General features: G+C 35.6%; 2 protein-coding genes across 2 annotated transcripts; one reads left to right on the top strand and one right to left on the bottom strand.

Annotated features, from left to right (window-relative positions):
- Positions 1-3321: 3321 nt before the first annotated feature.
- On the top strand, positions 3322-6982 carry LOC139825058 (putative nuclease HARBI1). The gene is made up of 6 exons (XM_071797596.1): positions 3322-3545; positions 3695-3938; positions 4618-4947; positions 5143-5287; positions 5451-5859; positions 6071-6982. The coding sequence occupies exons 2-6, from the start codon at positions 3705-3707 to the stop codon at positions 6072-6074; spliced, it is 1122 nt and encodes a 373-aa protein (XP_071653697.1). The 5' UTR covers positions 3322-3545; positions 3695-3704; the 3' UTR covers positions 6075-6982.
- Positions 6983-7156: 174 nt separating this feature from the next.
- LOC139825059 (uncharacterized) lies at positions 7157-8658 on the bottom strand. The gene is made up of 4 exons (XM_071797597.1): positions 8549-8658; positions 8236-8449; positions 7913-8101; positions 7157-7769 (listed from the first exon to the last, which is right to left on the bottom strand). The coding sequence occupies exons 1-4, from the start codon at positions 8593-8595 to the stop codon at positions 7635-7637; spliced, it is 585 nt and encodes a 194-aa protein (XP_071653698.1). The 5' UTR covers positions 8596-8658; the 3' UTR covers positions 7157-7634.
- Positions 8659-20215: the final 11557 nt, after the last annotated feature.

Raw genomic sequence — 20215 nt, 5'->3', positions numbered from 1 at the left:
GTTAACTTTATCGTCACCCCCCGGGGGTGACGAAAACGCCCGTAACGATACATTTTGAAGGAATTTATTGCACTAGTGTGCACCCATGTGTACTTTTTGCAAAAATATACATTACGTGAATAACAATAATTGTAAAGTGTAATATCCGTTGTTCGATCCCGGCTTTCATCCCACGTATTCTTCGAAGAAGAGGATTCTGGAGTTAAAGAAAAGGTAAAATCGAGTGCCATTTTATTATATTAAAAGTATAAAAAGAGAAGGGACAGGTTAAGATTCCCCGTTTAAGGGAAAGAAAAGTTAAAAAGAAAAGAGATTGAGGTTAAAAGAAATATTATATAAATGGGAAAAAAATGGTACATTATATCTGCTAAGTCAAATAATAATATATTGTTAAACATTTACAGAATAGGCCCCTAAGCCCCCTATCAGTCCCTATAAGCTTCGTGCTTCTTCACGGCGTGTATTTTATTTTATTTTATTGAGAGTTAGTCAATAAATATGACATTTAATAAAGGTTTTAAAAAAATGCCCAGACTTGCCCGTTCTGTACCAAAAATTTTATAAAAGTATACTTCTAAAATTATTCATACGTGATAAATGTAAGTGCTCTAGGTGCTACTTTACAAAAATATATTTATGAAGATGTTAATTTACATATCATAGGACAAATCATTTCAAGTATTTATTTAAAAAAGCTCTGTATAGTAATGAAAAAATGTGTCAAATATATTTCTGTATAAGAGATACTTGTTTCATTAAATTCCCTTTTAGCTAATATATGTGTCAAGAGAGAGAGTTCTATAGTCCTTTAAATTTTTTACCATATGAGTTCGCAAAATGAAAAATAATTCAGAATACTCGACAAAATTCATTATAAGAAAGGAAACAAGAACGGTAAATGAAATAACGTGAGAAATAAATCGGCAAGAAGAAATCACTGAGAGATAAAAAAGACAAGGAAACTTCTAGATGCACACAAGAATTATAGCGTTATAACCGCGCAGTCTTTTATTCAAGTTGCCTGTCCCTATATAATCTCTTTTGTTTTTCCGTAGATTGTTGTTGGGCTATTCGGCTGTTAGTTTTGTCGATGTGCGACGCGCGATGCACGTTACAAGACAACGCGCTATAACGTTATAATTCTTGTGTGCCTCTAATCTAGAAGTTATTTGTCTTTTTATCTCTCAGTGATTTCTTTTTGCCGATTATTTCTAACGTTATTTCATTTACCGTTCTTGTGTCCTTTCTCATAATGAATTCTGTCGAGTATTCTGAATTATTTTTCATTCTGCGAACTCATGGTGAAAATTTAAAAGACTATAGAACTCTCTTGACACATATATTAGCTAAAAGGGAATTTAATTTTTCTGAAAATGCTGAGGAATATTTATCTGAGCCATTAAGAAAATTTTCATCTCGTTTATATGAACGATGGTGTAAATCGAATCGTATATATGCGAAATTTATAAAATTGAATGAATCATGGTTACGAACAACATTTCGATTCCCAGAAGAAGCTTTGATTGTAACTTCGACAGAAATAGAGTCAACCCAACCTTCTACATCAGCGAATAAAAAACAAAGACCAGATATTCCTTTATCTAAACGAAAACCATTTTTGAATATATCAAATAGACAAAAAGAAGACGTACCGAATTATTGAGAGCTGAAAACACTATAGATGAACTAGCATTCGCTCTAAAAGTAAAGATGCAAGCTTCTGGCAATGTTGATGGTGCAGCAATCTTATCTTTTCTTATTGAACATCCTGAACAAACATCAAGACTCAGAGCTTTCTGCGAAGGTAAAGGACTTGAAGTAAAAATGTACTCCAAAGAAAAGCTTTAGCATTAATAGTGAATTTGAGATTATCGAAATTAAAATATGAAGAGCTACGAAAAATTTCTATTGAACAAGGTATTAATCCGTATCCTTCGTATTATCAAATTCAATTGGCAAAGAAAGACTGTTATCCCCCAAAAGAAGCAATTATAATTTCAGATACTCATGCATCAATAAAGTTACAGCTCTCCTTGATCTGACAACTTATAGATTACTTAAAACATGTAATATTGGTACGCATTCTGAAATTCGGAATTTAAAATTAATATCTAAATGGGGGATTTGATGGAGCAAGCTGTCAAAGCCTTTACAAACAAGCATTTACAGATCTACCGAATGATTGCGACAAACCGAAAGATGATTCAATTTTCACAACGTGTTTAGTCCCTCTGAAATTGATCAATGGTTCAACTATTATTTGGGAAAATTTGAAACCGTCTTCTACCAAATATTGCCGGCCAGTTAATTTGAATTTATAAGGGAGAATAATGAAATTATCCGTAGAGAAAATCAAAGATGTCAACCGAAATAGAAGCTTTAATTCCAACACAATACGAGGACAATATTTCGGTGAAACCATGAACTGTTACCACTATGGTGGATGGAAAGTGTGTTCATCATTAACAGATTCTTCGTCAATGAAATGTTTCATATGCGGCGCAAAACCTAAGGATATGAATAATTTTGATCTTATTTGTAAGAAGAATGTTCAGGTAGAGCATTACAAATTTGGATTATCAAGTCTTCACGGATGGATTAGATGCATGGAATTTTATTACATGTTTCTTATAATCTTGAAATTAAAAAATGGTCGATCCGAGATATGCAGGAGAAGTTGCGAAAGGAAGAACGTAAAAAAAAAATTCAAGGAGAATTTAGACAGAAATTAGGTTTATTAATCGATGTAGTAAAGCAGGGTGTCGGCAACACAAACGATGGCAATACTGCTAGAAAATTTTTCGAAAAGCCTTCAGTAACAGCAGAGATTACCGGATTGGATGAACAAATAATACGGAAATTCGCAATCCTTTTACAAGCTATCGCATCAGGTCGACAAATTAAGCAGAAAAATTCGATTATTACGCTAAGAATTTAGCGAAACTTGTTATTGAAAAATACGGATGGTACTATATGCCAATTACTGTTCATAAGATTCTGTTTCATGGTGCAGAAATTATAAAATATGCAATTATGCCAGTAGGACAGCTCTCCGAGAGGCTCTTGCGGCTAGACATAAACAGTTTAGAAAATATCGTCTTGAGAATACCAGAAAGATCAATAGGAAAGCGACAAATGAAGATTTATTGCATCATTTATTAATATCGGCCATTTATATCCAGCCTAAGACCCGATTTCAGAAAATCAAAAGAGAAAGAAATGTTTCCAGAGGTACAAGAATTATTTCTTCAAGAAGAAGAAAATTCCGAAAACGATGAAGACTGTAATGCAGAAAATTCTGACGCTTCTCTCTAACTTCTACGGCAGCGAGATCGAAACCAAAGTTATCCCGCGATACCAATCGCTGATTCTCTGACAATCATGTCTCGCACATGCTAGCCTTCCGGTTAAATCTGGCTGCTAACTGCTCCAACTTCTCTTGTCGAATCAGTTCTTCGCGCGGGGCCACGTCCCGCTCGTGTTCAGCCTTCTCCAGTCTCTCCCAAGCCTTGTTGATTGTTCCGATAAGTTGCAAATAAAATAAGGTAATTGAGGTATAATGTAATAACTTTTAGCACATATGTATATACATACATACACACATATATATATTTTTCTTTTAATATTTAATTATTCTTTGTGTTGAGCAATATATGTAAATATTGTCAATTATAAAATACGATTCTTGTTTCAGTATTATATTAATGGCAGGAGAATTTCTCGGGTGGGACTTGATACATTTGGAGCATCGAGTAGGACGGTTTGAAAGGCGTATAGACAGGCAAAATTGGCGAGAGCTACACGATCCGTTTGATCTTCACGAAACAGAATTTATAAAATTATACAGAGTTACTCCAGAAATAGTTATGGAAGTAACAGATGCTTTAAGAGAAAGATTAGAATATAGACGCGTGGATGCTCTGACTCCTGAACTTCAGGTATGTATTGCTGTTTACATTTAGGGCGCGGGCACAGAAGCAGTTTGGACTGCGCGGTTCTGCCGCGCGGCACAAATCGCTCGTGTGCACGGTCTACCGCGCGGTCCAAACCTCTCGTGTGCCCGCGCCCTTATTTGAAATAGTATGTAACAATACCATGTTATCTATAATAATGTGTTACAGTTAATAATGATTTTAAAATAATGGATATGAAACATATGTGATTTATCAACTTCATGATCAAACAAAAAAAACTTCTTCAAAAATATTAATATTTATTTGTAATATATTTCCTTTTTATTACGTTGTTGCACATAAAATGGCAATTTTTTATTTTTTATTTTAAACTTTTACACTATACAAACTTAATGCATATTTTCTTCATCAAAATAGTCTATTTCAACGCACTCCTTCCTACGTGATACATGCCCTTTACGGCCTTTTTTATGAACATATGGAGGACGACAGGCAATGATGTTTCGGAAAACAGAAAGGCCGTGAAGGTCATGTTGCAAGAAGTGCATTCAAATCGATGGAGATTATTTTAATGAAGAAAGTACGGTATTTAGTTTGTAATATAAACGTTTTAAATTAAAATGGAAATAGATGTTTCCGGATATACGGAAACACCGCCATTATTTCGTGTGCAAGAACCTTATGTATATTACTTTTTGTACAGGTATTAACTGCCCTGAGGTTCTACGCCGTTGGTTGTTATCAGGGTTCGATCGCAGAGCAGTGGGATATTGCTATTAGTCAACCGTCTGTCAGCCGTTGTTTAAGAAGAGTAACTGACGCAATAAACGCGATATTGCTGCGTCGATGGGTGAAATTTCCCATGACGGATGTTGATCGTCACAGAGCTCGCGAGAAATTTGCAGATGCACTTCAACCCTTTATAGGTGCAATTGGGGCTATCGATTGCACTTACATCAATATAAAAGGACCAATCGTACACGAAGAGGCTTATGTGAATCATTGGGGTGATCACACACTTAATGTTCAAGTAGTACGTAGACAAACATAATACTATTATTGTGTGCAAAATGATTTCTTTTATTCTTTTTCTCTGTATCTCCTCCCTCTCTCCCTCTCCTTGTCAGTCTGTCTTATACTCAGCGGTACCTATTATTTATTAAGAAATCGGTATGCGTCTGGTTTTTTATAATAAAAATCTGGTTTAACAATGTTTTAATTCTTATAGATTGGTGATCCTGATTTAAATATCCTTAATGTGAATGCACGATTTCCTGGTGCACGACATGACGCGTATATATGGTCTAATTCACCTGTACGTCGTGTCATGCAAAGAAAGTTTGACAATGGCGAACGAAATACTTGGTTGATTGGTAAGTTACATAAGGAGCGATACAAACCGAAAGCTTAAGATATTCGTGTATTTGTTGTTATATTGTGTCTTTCGGTTGGTATTAGCCCATATTTCAAGCTTTCTTCAGAATTTATATAGGAATGGGTTATTCATTGTTCGAATCTTTTTCCAATTTTATACAGGTGACGATGGATACACGTTAGAGCCTTGGTTAATGACTCCTCTTAAACATGAAGTACCCAATACGCCAAGGTTCCGTTACAATGATGACCTATGCAGTGCTAGATCCTGCGTGGAGCGTTTATTTGGCGTGTGGAAGGCGGTGTTTAGATGTCTATCAGCTCAAAGACGGCTCATGTACGAACCAGGCGTAGCTGGAAGGATCGTAAATGCATGTGCTGTACTGCAAAATATGCGGATTGCGCATCGCGTGCAGGATGTCGATTTTGACGACATAGATGTGGAAAACTTTCATCATAACAATAGACGAAATATTGCTGTAGAAGAGGATGACAGAGGCCAAGCATATCAAGGACGGGCACTTGCACTTCGCATACAAGAGCGTTTTATCGCTCGTCAATATGGTATAATGTAAGTTGTATGTTATGTTACTGTTTTTTTTAGCTGCAACACTTTTCCATTATGTGTGCTTCTGTAAATTAAAACGATCGTTGCAAAGCAATAATTTTTAATACTTGGCGCGAAATGAAAGAAATGTTAGCAAATGTTACATACGTAAAAATTATTAGCCAGTTCAAACGTCTATATTATGGAAAAAATATAGTTGAAACTAATTTTTCAGGTGAACGACTATGAACATTAATGCTGATAAAGATCAAAGTTGAGAGATCAATATTATGTATCCTACTTAGAATATAAGAACAGAATATAAGAATAGAATGTAAGAATAGAGTATAAGAATAGAATATAAGTACTTACCTTTTTTTCAGTAATACGTAGAGTTTCGGTTGAATAATCTGTACAGTTTCAAAAATTGCTTTTATCAGAGATTTGTATTATATTGCTTTTATTGAGATCATTATATGTCTTAGTTGCATAGAAAAGATCTTGTTCCATACATAAATATCACGTCAAACAATGTAATTATAAACTATCCGCAAATATGCAGTTAGCATAGTTTTTATAATCCTACTATGTAGGTTTTCATTCTATAGCGCAACATTTTTTCCTACACACTTTACATTCAATATAGTATGGCAGATCTCTGTACAATATTATCAACATAAAGGCAATGTATCATATCTTTGAAAATAATTTCTTAACATAAGTTGCAAAAAAATTCATATATTGAACGAGAATATTGCTTCAAAAACTAAATAGCACAGTTCTTATATAACGTAGTAAATAACACATTGTAATATCATAGTATACATTGCTAAGTTCGCGTTTACTAATTAAAGAACATATTACGAAACATATAAAAGTAAATATTGCAAGCTTGCAATCTCACTCACGATTCACGTATAAGAATCTCGAGAATCGTATGCGTTTTATTTAACGCTTCCATATGTAGTTTATCAATCATTAATCTTCTTTCTTCAATTTTAAGCCATCGTTCTTCCAAATCAACCCGTCGTTCTTCCAAAGTTTCGCGCACGATCAGTTTCAGCTGTCATCATTGCAGCTTTCGAAAACAACTGTAATGAAATACAATATATTATTATCATTAAGTACATACTATTGTTTACAATTATTACTGCGTTATTTGATAGGATATGTTACATGTAAAGACTCAGCATGGTTTTCTGCAATACTTGTAAACTTTTCACGTGCCTCCTGCAATTGAATGCCAATTCGTTGTCGTTGCTTCTTTCTCTCTGTACGATAACATATAATTGTAATAATCAACACTTTTGTCATCGTCATCGTTTATTGCTCACTTAAGTGAAGCAAGATAGAATAACGCTTGTAAATATGTACTTACGATTAGAAGTTGTTTTTTTTTTCCGCTCTGTTTCTTTTCTACTTTGAGTATTTTGGGCTGGAGCTTCGTTTCCAATAGAAGATTGGTCGTTGACACAATTCACAACATCTCTGTATGAAAGGTCATCATTTTCGTCCGCCGATTCCTGAGGCATTTCACTTGCATCCGGATAGTTACCTACATCTATACAATACATAGAAAACTGTACAATTATACAAATAACAACGCAATTAATATGTACTTATTATTGGATGAATTTATAACAATTCTTTTTTCCACTTTTCTTACTTGTAATAATGTATGAATTCAAGATTGGCGAAGAATTGTACGTGATCATTCATCATGTTTCTTGAAATAAAGAAATAGGTAAAGAAGAAATTGTGGAAATGTAGTCTAACATTTATAAAATATAACAATTTCTTCATTTATTTATAATTTTCTCACCATTATTTTCCAATTCTCTCGTTGATGTATTTAACAGGCTGCCAACTGTTGTCGTCGAGGGTGGAAGAAGAAGGACGTCTTCGTTTCCATTTTCCAATTGCACTTGCAATTCCTAGACAGATAGGTATGTGACAAAACTCAAGGCACTAAAGATCTCGAAATAATATACATTGTACATATATATATATATATATATATATATATGCACTAAACTACATGGAGAATATAAGAAGCGGAATTTGAATATGTATGTACCTCTTCTTCAGGGATGCTATCAGGGCAATCAGGAGTACCCTCAACATATTCCAAGCCGATGCAACCAAGAACGCGCTGTTCCAAACTGTCTAGAGGTTCAGAGGTGACTGGAAAATTTCCGGTTCTATTCCTTTCATTTCTTAGCTTCGATGCCTTTTTCGAAGTATTACTTTTTAAGTCGCGCCAAACCTGAATAATATGTAGTATGTAAAAAAAATATGTGTGTATATGCGCGCGCGACAATAATACGATACAATACGACTATAATATTATACGACACGATTACAATATTACATAATAATTGATAATTGAATACTACTTACAGTCTGCCACTGCTTCACTGTCTTTCCCGGGCCTTTCGACAATGCATTCAGCATTGCTGCAACATTTTCCCATTGCTGGGCGTGATGAACTTTTCCTTCCTTGCTTACATATTTGCATGATGCAAAATCAGAATGCGTTTCCATATATTTTACGAGTTCTTCGTATTGTATAGCTGTCGTTCTCGTTGAACGATTTTTCTTCTTTGAATGTGTACTGAAACAAACATAATATATATGCAAATTAATATGAAATTATTTATAGAGTACATATGTTACATATATAGTTATGTCAATCTAAAAGCCGGATACAGACTTGAGCACAAATGCATATGAGGCAGGCCGCGGAGGCCGCATGAGCATGCAAGTGTGGACGTTGGTCCGTGACGCTGAGGCACGTTGCCGCGCATCTAAATTAAGATGAATCTAAGTTCTTATATAATATGTATAGAAATTATAAATATACATATATATCAAATAAATACAGAAAAATCATATGTATATTATATATACAAATTACATATAATATTTTTTTATTACTGTGCTGTATGAGATATGTGTTACAATAAAATAAATAACAATGTAACATTAAACAGGTTAAAAACATTTTAAAGTATCTAATTATTTGGTTACTATCATATCATCAAAAATATAAATGTTTAGTACGCGGGTCATTAACAGAATAGAATCCGCCGATCCGTTACTATATGAAGGTACATATTTATATTATCATATATTTTTGAAACTTACGTATCTTGCGAATCCATTTTCTACAATAATTTGTCAATGACACAATGACACATTTATTGGTTATTTGCAATTAATGCGCCATCACGGACTGACAGACGTGCAATTGTTAACTTTCTCCTAAAGCCCTCATGCTATTGGCTGAAATTTATCCTTTTTAACTTTTGATTGTGCTTGTACATTATCGACAAAGCTGTAGCAAAGATTGTCGCTTGCAACGATAAATGTCGGTATAAGAGATTTTCAGAATAGCCTCGACTCATCTCTGTCGATAGTGCAAGCGACAAACGTCGTTAGCGTACCGAACCGACAGTTGTCGGTAGGCAGGAACGGAATACGGGCCCTATACTAGTAGAAAAAGAAAAAAAAGCTAAGAACAGATAAATTATAACTTTGTATCTAGGTACGAAGTGAATATTAAAAAGAAAAGCTGAGAACAGATAAATAATAACTTCATAAATAGATTACGAACTAATTATTGAAAAGCAGTGCAACTCCCATTACTAGAACAAAACATACGTATGATTAGCGAATGTGAGTACCGTCAAATTAGTAATTAAGATAAAGAATAAATCCAGTAAGATAGCATAATTGAAATAGCGTTAGCGTGCCAGATAAATGATAACTTCATAAATAGATTACGAACTAATTAATGAAAAGCAGGTGCAACTCCCATTACTAGAACAAAACATACGTATGATTAGCGAATGTGAGTACCGTCAAATTGGTAATTAAGATAAGAATAAATCCAGTAAGATAGCATAATTGAAAATAGCGTTAGCGTGCCATATAATACTTAAACCAGAGAAGAAGACAGGTCAAATAAGCCTTGCAAGGTCAGAGTTAGAGTTGACATAAATAACAGGTTTGCCTTCAGAATGCCTGACACATATTCGACCACATCGTACCAAACATGCTTATAAGACCTCTCTTTGGCTACACGCCTCGTTAATTGCAACAATCCGTAAGCGTCTTTGGAGAGAAGCTCATTTACAAGAACACTTCTATCAGAATTGTTACCGCACACATCACTTTGCTTAAGCAGTCTTTTGGCTCTTTTTTTTGCTATATAATGTCGCGGACAGCACTCGAGGCTAAGGTGACTATACAAGAGCGAGTAGATGCAGTAGTTACGGGTCGGTCGCAAACTGCCGCTGGCGGAGAATTTTTAACTGCAGTTCTAACGTCAAGAATATGACAAGAAAGATGCGGGACATCGAGAGCGTTGAACACATTATGAGCAAGCTCAGAAGGAGTACAGATAAAGTCGCCGGCAGTCCTGATATAATAAGCTCGTTGCCTTCATAAATCTGCTGAGTAGACCGTGCAGCTTTTAAGTCTTGGAGCTCTCGCACTAAATTAGTGTTTTCCTGTTCCAATTTAGTAATGCGCTGACAGTTTTGAGCAACGGTGTCAGCAATTCGAGTTAACCGATCCATGATTCCTTCATTGCGGGCTAAAAATCTAGCTTCTGACTCCGTTAGCTTCACTATCACCTGGCGCAAAAGCTCGTCAGTAGTATTAGGCGAGTGTGAACGAGAGAAAGGGACGCTATCCATATTAGATGTAGTCGATGTAAGAGGCATGATAAATAAAGTGAGTCTTACAACAAGCACTAGCGGATCAAGTATTGATGCAACCCGGGTGAAAAGTTCTAAAGCACTCAGCACAATAAAAACATTGGCAAGCAGTTGATTAGAACATATGGTGCACGTATCGACAGTTGATCTCTCGGTAGTTGATGTAGATCACGACAGATGATGCAGGATGTGATAGATGCACGCATTCGGGCCCAAGAACAGTCAAGTGCAGTGATGAATAGAAGGACAGGCGCAATGCGCATCAGAGTCCTCCTCGCACACACAGATACGGCCCAAAAGTGAGGTTAGAATCCGATAAGAGACTTGTCGCAGAAATACAGCATAAATGCGGCAAGTGCAACAGGACACACCTTAATAGAACAACCCGATCGCAGAAATACATCGCTCAGGAGAGCAAGAGTTAGACGAAAACACACCCCACACAGACCCAGATTGATTGATTGATTGATTGATAAAAATTTATTATGCCCAGCCAAGCTAAAGGGCAAAAAGTATTAGCAGTTACAATAGATGGTGATGACAATACTTACACAATGGATGATAATCCAAAAGCTGTAATAGACTCTCTGTAAGGCAAGCAACCCAATCTCAAGGCAGCTTGCGGCAGAAATACGATCTCGAGTATCGCTAGGCACAAGTTTCGGAGTGACGCTCGAAGATCTCGATGTGATCACGGAAATTCGCATACCTCAGACTTGCGACTCGAACCCTCAGTGGATCTCATGTCAAATAGGCGAATCTAGATGGCGCTTGAATCGTAAATAATAGACGAGCCATCTGTCGTCTCACGCAAATCCGCGCCCATGCTTATCCAACATATTTAAAAAGAACGTTTTTTTCTTTGCTGGTTAGTTTCGCTCTCGCTCTCTCTCGTCTTTCGACTCTAGAGAGAGAGATCTAGAGAGACTAGTGGGAGAGAGAGAGAGAGAGAGAGAGAGAGGAGATTGCCCGATACGACTGTCTAGATCCACGTCTATCTAGTGAACATTAGTTTTAACTGAGACCAGTCCATTGCCATAGTTCATTTAGTAATCCTGCTCAGTACGAGAGGAACCGCAGGTTCGGACATTTGGTTCACGCACTCGGTCGAGCGGCCGGTGGTGCGAAGCTACCATCCGTGGGATTATGCCTGAACGCCTCTAAGGCCGTATCCTCTCTAGTCAAAGGTGGCAATGATATCTCTAGGAGTCTCGTGAGTCGAAAGGCTCAAAACAATGTGACACACTTACTAGGCGGCCGGTCCCCTCGCGGGCCGGTCGTCGCACGAGCCCGGTTTGCCGTACGGCGCCTCTGCCCGTCGTCGGGATCTCACCGCTTACGACGGCACGGCGTCTAACGGTCGAACATGAGTTTCGCGAGTTCGATGTCGAGACTCGGAATCGTCTGTAGACGACTTAGGTACTCAAGGTATATTCATATTTGTAATTATAATAATAAATATGTATGTGTATATATATTTTCATATATTGTTTCTTTTTAGATGATACAGTATTACATATGAAGTAAATTGTACAAGCAAGAGTAACAGTCTTTTTTAAACTGTCACAAGAAGAAATATATTATATGAAGTATTATCCTTAAAAGCTGCATTTATACACTATAAATACAGATCTGAAAAGAAATGGTTTAGACTATCAAAATAATTATGTAAGACATTCAAACTTGCTTGAATGTTAAAACTTTTTCCAGTATTGTCATCAATAATCAAACGTTGGACATAATTGTTAATCTAACTAAAATATTTTCAGATCTGTATCTATAGCTAAATTTTTATACTTTAGAAAAAACATTTTTTTTAATATAAATTTTAATTTTTTATTATTCTTATCTATAAATTTATATTTATAAATATAAATATAATATAAATATTTTATAAATATAATTTATAGATAAGAATAATAAAAAATTAAAAATTTATATTTAAAAAATTTTTCTAAAGTCTAAAAATTTATTTTAACTGTAGTTAAAATAAATGTATATACAGGATTAAGATCCTTAAGTAGGAATTTTGGAATTTTTATATGCATAAAATTAAACATAGGTTTAATAAATAATCTATATATATAAGTCACGTCTGTCTGTCTGTCTGTCTGTCTGTCTGTATGTACGCGAACTACTCATTCGTTAGTGGACCGAATTTTTACCAAAAGTATATGAAACAGGGGTAGAATTTCCCGGGGATGAAAATGTCGCGGCCAATTTTTGCTACCGATTTTCTGGAAACCGATTTTTCTAATTTTTCGGGAAATAATTGACCGAATTTAAAAGAATTAGAAATAATTGACCAAATTTAAAAGAATTATATATGAAACAGGGGTAGAATTTTCCGGGGAGTGCTATAAAATGTATAATTTTTCATTACCGATCTTTTGGAAGCCGGTTACAAAATTTTTTTCAATTTTTCGGAAATTAATTGACCGAATCTTAAAGAATTATATGAAGTGGGGGTAAAATTTCCCGGGATTGCCATAAAGTGTATAATTTTTTGTTATCGATCTTTGGGAAATCGGTATCAGAAAATTTTCCAATTTTTCGGAAATTAATTGACTGAATCTTAAACAATTGTATATGAAGTAGAGGTAAATTTTCTGGGGAATGCTATAAAGTGTATTATTTTTCGTTACCGATTTTTTTGGAAACCGGTTACGAAATTTTTCCAATTTCTCGGGAAATAATTGAATCTTAAGGAATTACATATGAAATAAAGGTAAATTTCCCCGGGATTGCTATAAAGTGTATAATTTTTTGTTACCAATTTTTTTTGGGAACCGGTTATAAATTTTTTGCAATTTTTCGGGAATTAATTGACCAAATCTTAAAAAATTATATATGAAATAGGAGTCGTGTCAAAATTTTTTTAATTTTTGGAGGATAAGTTTAATTTTTCAAAATATGAAGTGGGGGTAAAATTTCCCTGTATATGAAACAGGGGTAGAATTTTCAGGGGAGTGTTATAAAGTGTATTTTTCGTTACCGATCTTCTGAAAACCGGTTTTTCTAATTTTTCCAATTTTTTCAGGAATTAATTGACCGAATCGCAAAGATTGTATATGAAGTAGGGGTAGAATTTCCCGGGAATTGCATTAAGTGTATAATTTTCGTTACCGATCTTTTTGGAAACCGGTTCCAAAATTTTCAAATTTTCTGGAAATAATTGACCGAATCTCAAAGAATTGTATATGTTGACACACACATACACGCGCGCACACATATAATTTATTCATTAAGCCTAAATTTTGCTAAAACACTCTTTATAGGTGATATAATTTATATTTTTTTTACGTGAATCATTTTATAATAATTGACTATATACATAAGTAACTGGTTTCATATGTTAAATGTCATCAGATGAAATAAAACCGAATGAAATAAATATCATCATGGATATGGAAAATGTGATTATAAGTGAAACAAATGGACATAAAATACAAAGTGTTATCAGTGGTGAAATAAATCAACAGAGTGCATTAGAAAATGGCAACACAAACAGCATGAGCGAAATAAGTAGAAGAGAAATAGAAGAATCTAGAAATGGTAAATACTAAATAATATTTATTTCTTTTTTCAGTTTATATATCTCTCTATTCTTTTTTCTCCCTATTTTAGTAAATATACTTCTTTCCTTCTCCCTATTTAGTAAATATACTTATACTTATATATATAGATAAATATATTTATATATATATAAAGATCTATTATAATTATAGATATCAGCATGGATGAAATGAAACTGAATAAAACGGAAAATGTGAATAAAACAAATGGATATAAATACAAAATGGTAATGAAATAGCTAGAAGAGAAAGCAAAGAATTTAGTAATGGTAAATATTACATGATTGCTTCTTTTACTTATTTCTTTATTCTTTCCTTTTTTTTTTAAATTTAGTAAATATCTTTTTATAAAAAGATATAGATCTATATATAAAAATCTATTTACAATTATTATTATAGATATCAGCATAGATGAAATGCAACCGAATGAAATTGAAAACGTGATTATAAATGAAACAAATGGACATAAAATAAAAAGTGTTACCAGTAATGAAACAAATCAATATAGTGAAAATGGCAGTACGAGCAGTATAAGCGAAATAAATAGAAGAGAATTAGAAATTCTAGAAGATTTTAGAAATGGTAAATAATAAACAAAAATTAATATTTTTTTTGGTTTTTTACTTATTTTATTATTCTTCTCTTTTTTCTATTTTAGTAAATTTTATAAATAATCAATTAAATGGTAAATAAATGGTAAATAAAATGGTTATCGTTTAGTAATTAAAAATAATAATTAATTGGGTTTTTTCCACTTTTTATAATTTTACAGATGAGCATGATTGTTTCCTGCGGACTCCACGATGTCCCTTTTTTGCGGGAATTCTTATGCGCCTGAGATAGCCCTAAGATTAGAATAAACAAGCCGAGTACGGACGGTTATCGATCGGGGTGAGGTTACATCTCCTCGCATTCCTTTTTTTTATGATCAAACTACCCATTTGCTTGGGTAACTAAAAGCAACCTCTCAGATGATAAATTACTAATAGACGGGGGATATGGTGGCCAGATTCTCGTCAACCTCGTCTGGCCCATAACTATAAATCCGGCGACACGACGCGCAGAAAGGAGGGTTAACTTCAGACGAGGGATGATGGGGATCTGTATTATATCGCGCGACCCACTCAAAAGTGGCCGTGCGATGTTCCGCCAAACAGAAACGAAACCTAATACGTGCTTTTAGAAATCTTAAGAGCACGTGGCGGAAGTTTCTGTTTGCAATAAAACTGCACTTAAAATTGAGAAGTATGGATCGTCTGTCAACGTAGAAACAGGGTCGCGAGATAAGTAAGGAACCCTAATAAAAGAGAAATCGGCGATAGCCGAAAAACAAATGCGTCACCGAAAAGAACCGATGGGTTACACCCCCAATAAGACAGTGGGGCCTTAAGAGGGGGCTCACCAATGGAAAACCGGAAAAAAATCGATAACCGTCTCTAGCTTTCTAGGATAGGCGTAAACTCAAATCTACCTCTTGGGCAAGAAACATCTCGCCCAATAAGAATTCCCTTAAATAATAGTTAGAAACATCCCGCCAACCAGAAATCCCTTAAACGAAAACCAGACACATTCCACACAAAATCCACCCCTTCCATCCTTCGAACCTCCCTATTTAAATCGCGACGTCGCAGGACCCGGCTCAGAGAAATTTTCTCAGTTCAAGTCCGCATTGCTCGGTTACAATCTAAACCTCATTCGTTTCGAAAAGCTCACGTTTAGAGTCACATTTAGAGTCAGTGCAGCAGATCCGACGGACCAGTCGCCCCAACTCACTCACCGACGAGTCCAACATCCATTACTGAGAGAAGGCGTACTGAGACTCGTTCGAACTCAAGTCATCAAGTAGTAAGTCCCATAATTTTCTTGATCCTTCTTTTTCCGCGTTATCGCCCCCCCTTTTAAACGGTCTATCGATTGTCGGACCCCCGGAAGCTCATTATATGTTTGGGGTCGGTCAGTGTAGGCATCAGGTTCCCAGCGGTCGTTGGCGTTGTCGTGGGCCTGACTTACCTCCCGGCGTCTCGTCGCTGTCGTGGACTCAGCTGGTCCACTGACTTCCCTGAGCTTATGCTCGTGGGTTGGTTAGTGTAGGCATCGAGTTCCCAGCGGTCGTTGGCGTTGTGGTAGGTCTGACTTGGCTCCCGGCGTCTCGTCGCTGTCGTGGGCCCAGCCTGTCCACTGACCTCTCTCCCCCTCCTTTAAACTCGACGATTTCTTTTGCTCGCTTCCGACCGGGTCCGATAGAGATCGATTAAATAAGTAAATAATTTTAGTGGACCCGAAAGTCCTAGCCCCTCAAGGACCGAATCTCCGCACGATCAGGCGACAGAGAAATCGCCAGAACAAGCGGGCGCGACGGGAGGACGAACTCCCCCGGGAGCAGGTCAACGCCGGTCCTCCGCGACTCGCCATCCCACCGCCCCTACCAGCGTTTACAGAAGAACCCGGTTGTTCGAACCAGAATCGTCCCGCTAACATCCTGCCCTATCGCCCAGTCGTCCTGCCTTTTCGCCCAATTATCGAACATCGCCCTATTTGCCGCGTGGCTCCGTTTCGCGTGGTCCCTCCTCGCGTGGTTCCCGTCAACCCCGACCCAGCCCGCTTCCTAGAACCTCCCGATTCTCCCTCCTCTTCCCGAAGTCCGTCTCCAACCTCTTCGACCGCCTCGACTCTCGATCTCGAGGAATTAGGCGATCCAGAGATCGTAATCTTAGAATAAATTTTAATTTTTTTTTATTCTCATATGTTTAACCTCACAATTTACATATACTTTAATTTAAGCCCGATTTAAATTAATTTACACACATACACAACGTTTCATGTAATCTCACTACTGATTCCGATTATAATAATAGCGGGCAAGATGTTCATTTTCAAATAAGTTTTCCTTAAAGATCTTGCCCGATCACCCCCGCACCCATGTAACATCCGCGAGAATTACACACACACGTTACACATACATCCGACACTCACATTTCTAAATGTATTCAATTTTATTTTGCCTAATTCTCATTTATGTTCACCTAGCTTATATTATTGTAATAATGTTTATCTTATGTTAAATATTAATTTCAATTTGCATTCATTTAAACTTAAGACCCACTACCATCCACCTCTCGAATTGCACGAGGTCCGATCCTGAGTTAAAGGGATTAAATTCTCTGACTCGAAAAAGGACCGACGATCGCACCGCTCACGAAAGGCGTCCTAACGTCTTTACAGACGTTGACCCTTTCTGAGTCATAAAAGTGCGTTCGGCTCGCGCCACGCGTCTCCGAGCGCGTACCTGCGAGCGACATTGTAAGTATCTAGCTGCGTCCTCCCTTCCCCCGACCCCTCTGGCTAGCCTTTTCCTTGCTTCCCAGATTTTCACATCCTAATCCCGGGGTTGGACGTAACATGATCATCTATTAGTAAATGCATTCATGGAAATTGAAAAGCAAAATGAGTATCAAGAAAAATGTAAAGCTGAATATAAAAAAGAAAATAAAAAGCGTAAAGAGCAGGATATTGATAAAAATAAGAAGAAAAAAAAGAAATAAAATGTGATTTATATAAAATAAATTTATTTTTGAAATTTTTTATTGTATGATATGGCAATAAATTTATTTTCGAAATTTTTTATTTAACATGGCAATACAGTATGTTTGTCTGTTTGATCTTAATTCTTTGTGTAAAAATTTTTATAATTCTGAAATATGTATTAATAAAATTTTTTTGAACAACAAACAAATTTTATTTATTGAAATTAATTACTTAATTAAAAATTAATTAAAAATTTATAAGATTTTTAAGGGATGGGAATGATAGTTTTTTAAATTGAATTTGTCTGTCTGTCATAGTACTTAGGTTAGTATCAAAGAATTTAGGTTAGTCTCAAAGAATTGTATATGAAGTAGGGGGGTAGAATTTTTCGGGGAATGCTATGATGTAATTGTAGTATAAAATTATTACTATATATGTTTTAATAGATTAATAATTTCAATTTTCTCTCTCTCTCTCTCTCTCTCTCTCTCTCTCTCTCTTAATTTTATTTGCTCCCTTTCTCTTTTTCTCTCTCTCTCTCTCTCTCTCTCTCTCTGTTTCTTTCTCTTTTTCTTTTATCAAATATTTTTAATTAAATAAGAATAGAATTGTTCAGAATGAAATAAATATAATTTATTAAATACAAAATAATAGAATTTATAGTAGAATGTATGTTTGAGATCGCAAACTTCAGCATCGCGACGAAGTCGCGTTCGGCTGCATGTCTGCACATGCACGCCTGCAGTAAATTCAGTAAATTAATATTCGCGTGAAATGCCGTTCAAGAATTGTCACGGAAATATTCGGTATAGCATGGATCTTCGGGATTAACTTTCCAGAAACTTTAACTTTGTTATCAATAATAAAGTCAAAACAACAACGCTAGAACAAAGGAACGATCCATGCTATACACAAAGCACTCGAAAACAGGTGACGACCCCGTCGGGTCACCACGTGAAAGCGGTGACGTCAGCTCCATGACGCGAGACTCCGACGGCCAATCACCCTCCCGAAATTCTGAGAAATCTGCAGGGAGGGAGTTTCGCCTCGGAGGAGTAAAAAGGACCGCCGCTGCGCCGCGGAATCGATTTCGCTCGCAGATCACCGCTAGTATCTTTATACAACCGCTTTGCTTTACCGCTCATCACCGCTTTTCGCACTTAATTGCTATATCGCCGCTTTCGCCGAGCTAAACTCTGTGCGCGCTCACGGTATTTTGCCTGAAAAGGAAACTCGTGTAAATAACTGTACATATATTGAACATTAAACTTTGTATTTCTGTACTTGCTGTTCCTCTCCGTTTCTTTTGTGGTCGTCTTCTACCGCGCGCTATCTCGCGCTACCGCGCGCTCTCGAACAATGTATAACAGTAGAATTTATAACATCAATAAAATAACATAATATTAATACGTGTAATATTTATAATATTATAACATAACAAATTATTATATGTTTATATATTATTTTTATAATTAATAATTATTAATTACTATTGTTTTATTTCCGCGGCCACGTTTATATCCACGGCCACGTTTGTATCCACGGCCACGTTCCTGTCCGCGACCACGTCCTCGGCCTCTTCCTCCTCTGGCCCATCGAGGAGGTTTATTTATTGCTGTAAAAAATATAAAATTATATATTTACTTATGGTACTACTATTTATTTTTATTTAGTATTATTTATTATTTTATACTTACGATGCAATGTATCATTTTCAATTTCTGGTGATATTGGTGGAATCTCAGCAGCCACCACTGCAGGTTGCAAATTGTCAGCAGTCACCACAGCCTGCCGTGGTGGTTGCTTGGCTAAAGCAGCGGCCAGTTGCTGCTGCAACTCCTGCAACTTTCTCTTTAAATGAAGATTTTCAGTGGTAAGGTTTTCCGCAATGTTATTTTAAAAAAAGATATATAAATATAAATTAATTAATAACCGCAATGTTATTCTAAAAAAAAATATATAAATATCTTTTTTATCTTTTAATATCAATCTCTATCTTTCATTCTGTTATTTCTCTTTCTCTTTTTCTCTTATTCTCTTTCTATAAAATTCAAATTTACTTACATTATGCTTTCTCTTTATCTCTCTCTTAACCTCATTTTCTCTCTCTCTCTCTCTCTCTCTCTCTTACTTTCTCTTTCTCTTTTTTTAAATATTATTCTTTATCTTACATTATATTATTTTTCTCTTTCTTTTTCTTTCATTCTCTTTCTATAAAATTCAAATTTACTTACATTATGCTCCTGTGAAGTGCATGCATTTTCGCTGTTTCTCTCTTTATTGATCTTTGCAGGCTTCTGCAATTTCCTTTTTGAAAATAGATTTTTTAATTCTTCCGCCGTAATGATACCGCTATTCTAAAAAAAGATATATAGATATATATATATATAGATAGATATATATCTGTATATAAAATAACCACAATTTTTCTCTCTCTCTCTCTCTCTCTTTCTCTTTCTATCTCTCTCTCTTTAGTCACATACATACACATATATACACCAAATCTATTTTTTTTTTCCTTCTATTCTTAGGGCCGTATTCATAGTCGAATCTCAA

This window comes from Temnothorax longispinosus, unplaced genomic scaffold (genome assembly GCF_030848805.1).
Source record: "Temnothorax longispinosus isolate EJ_2023e unplaced genomic scaffold, Tlon_JGU_v1 HiC_scaffold_85, whole genome shotgun sequence".
NCBI lineage: Eukaryota > Metazoa > Arthropoda > Insecta > Hymenoptera > Formicidae > Temnothorax > Temnothorax longispinosus.
This window is presented reverse-complemented; position numbering and strand designations above follow the sequence as displayed.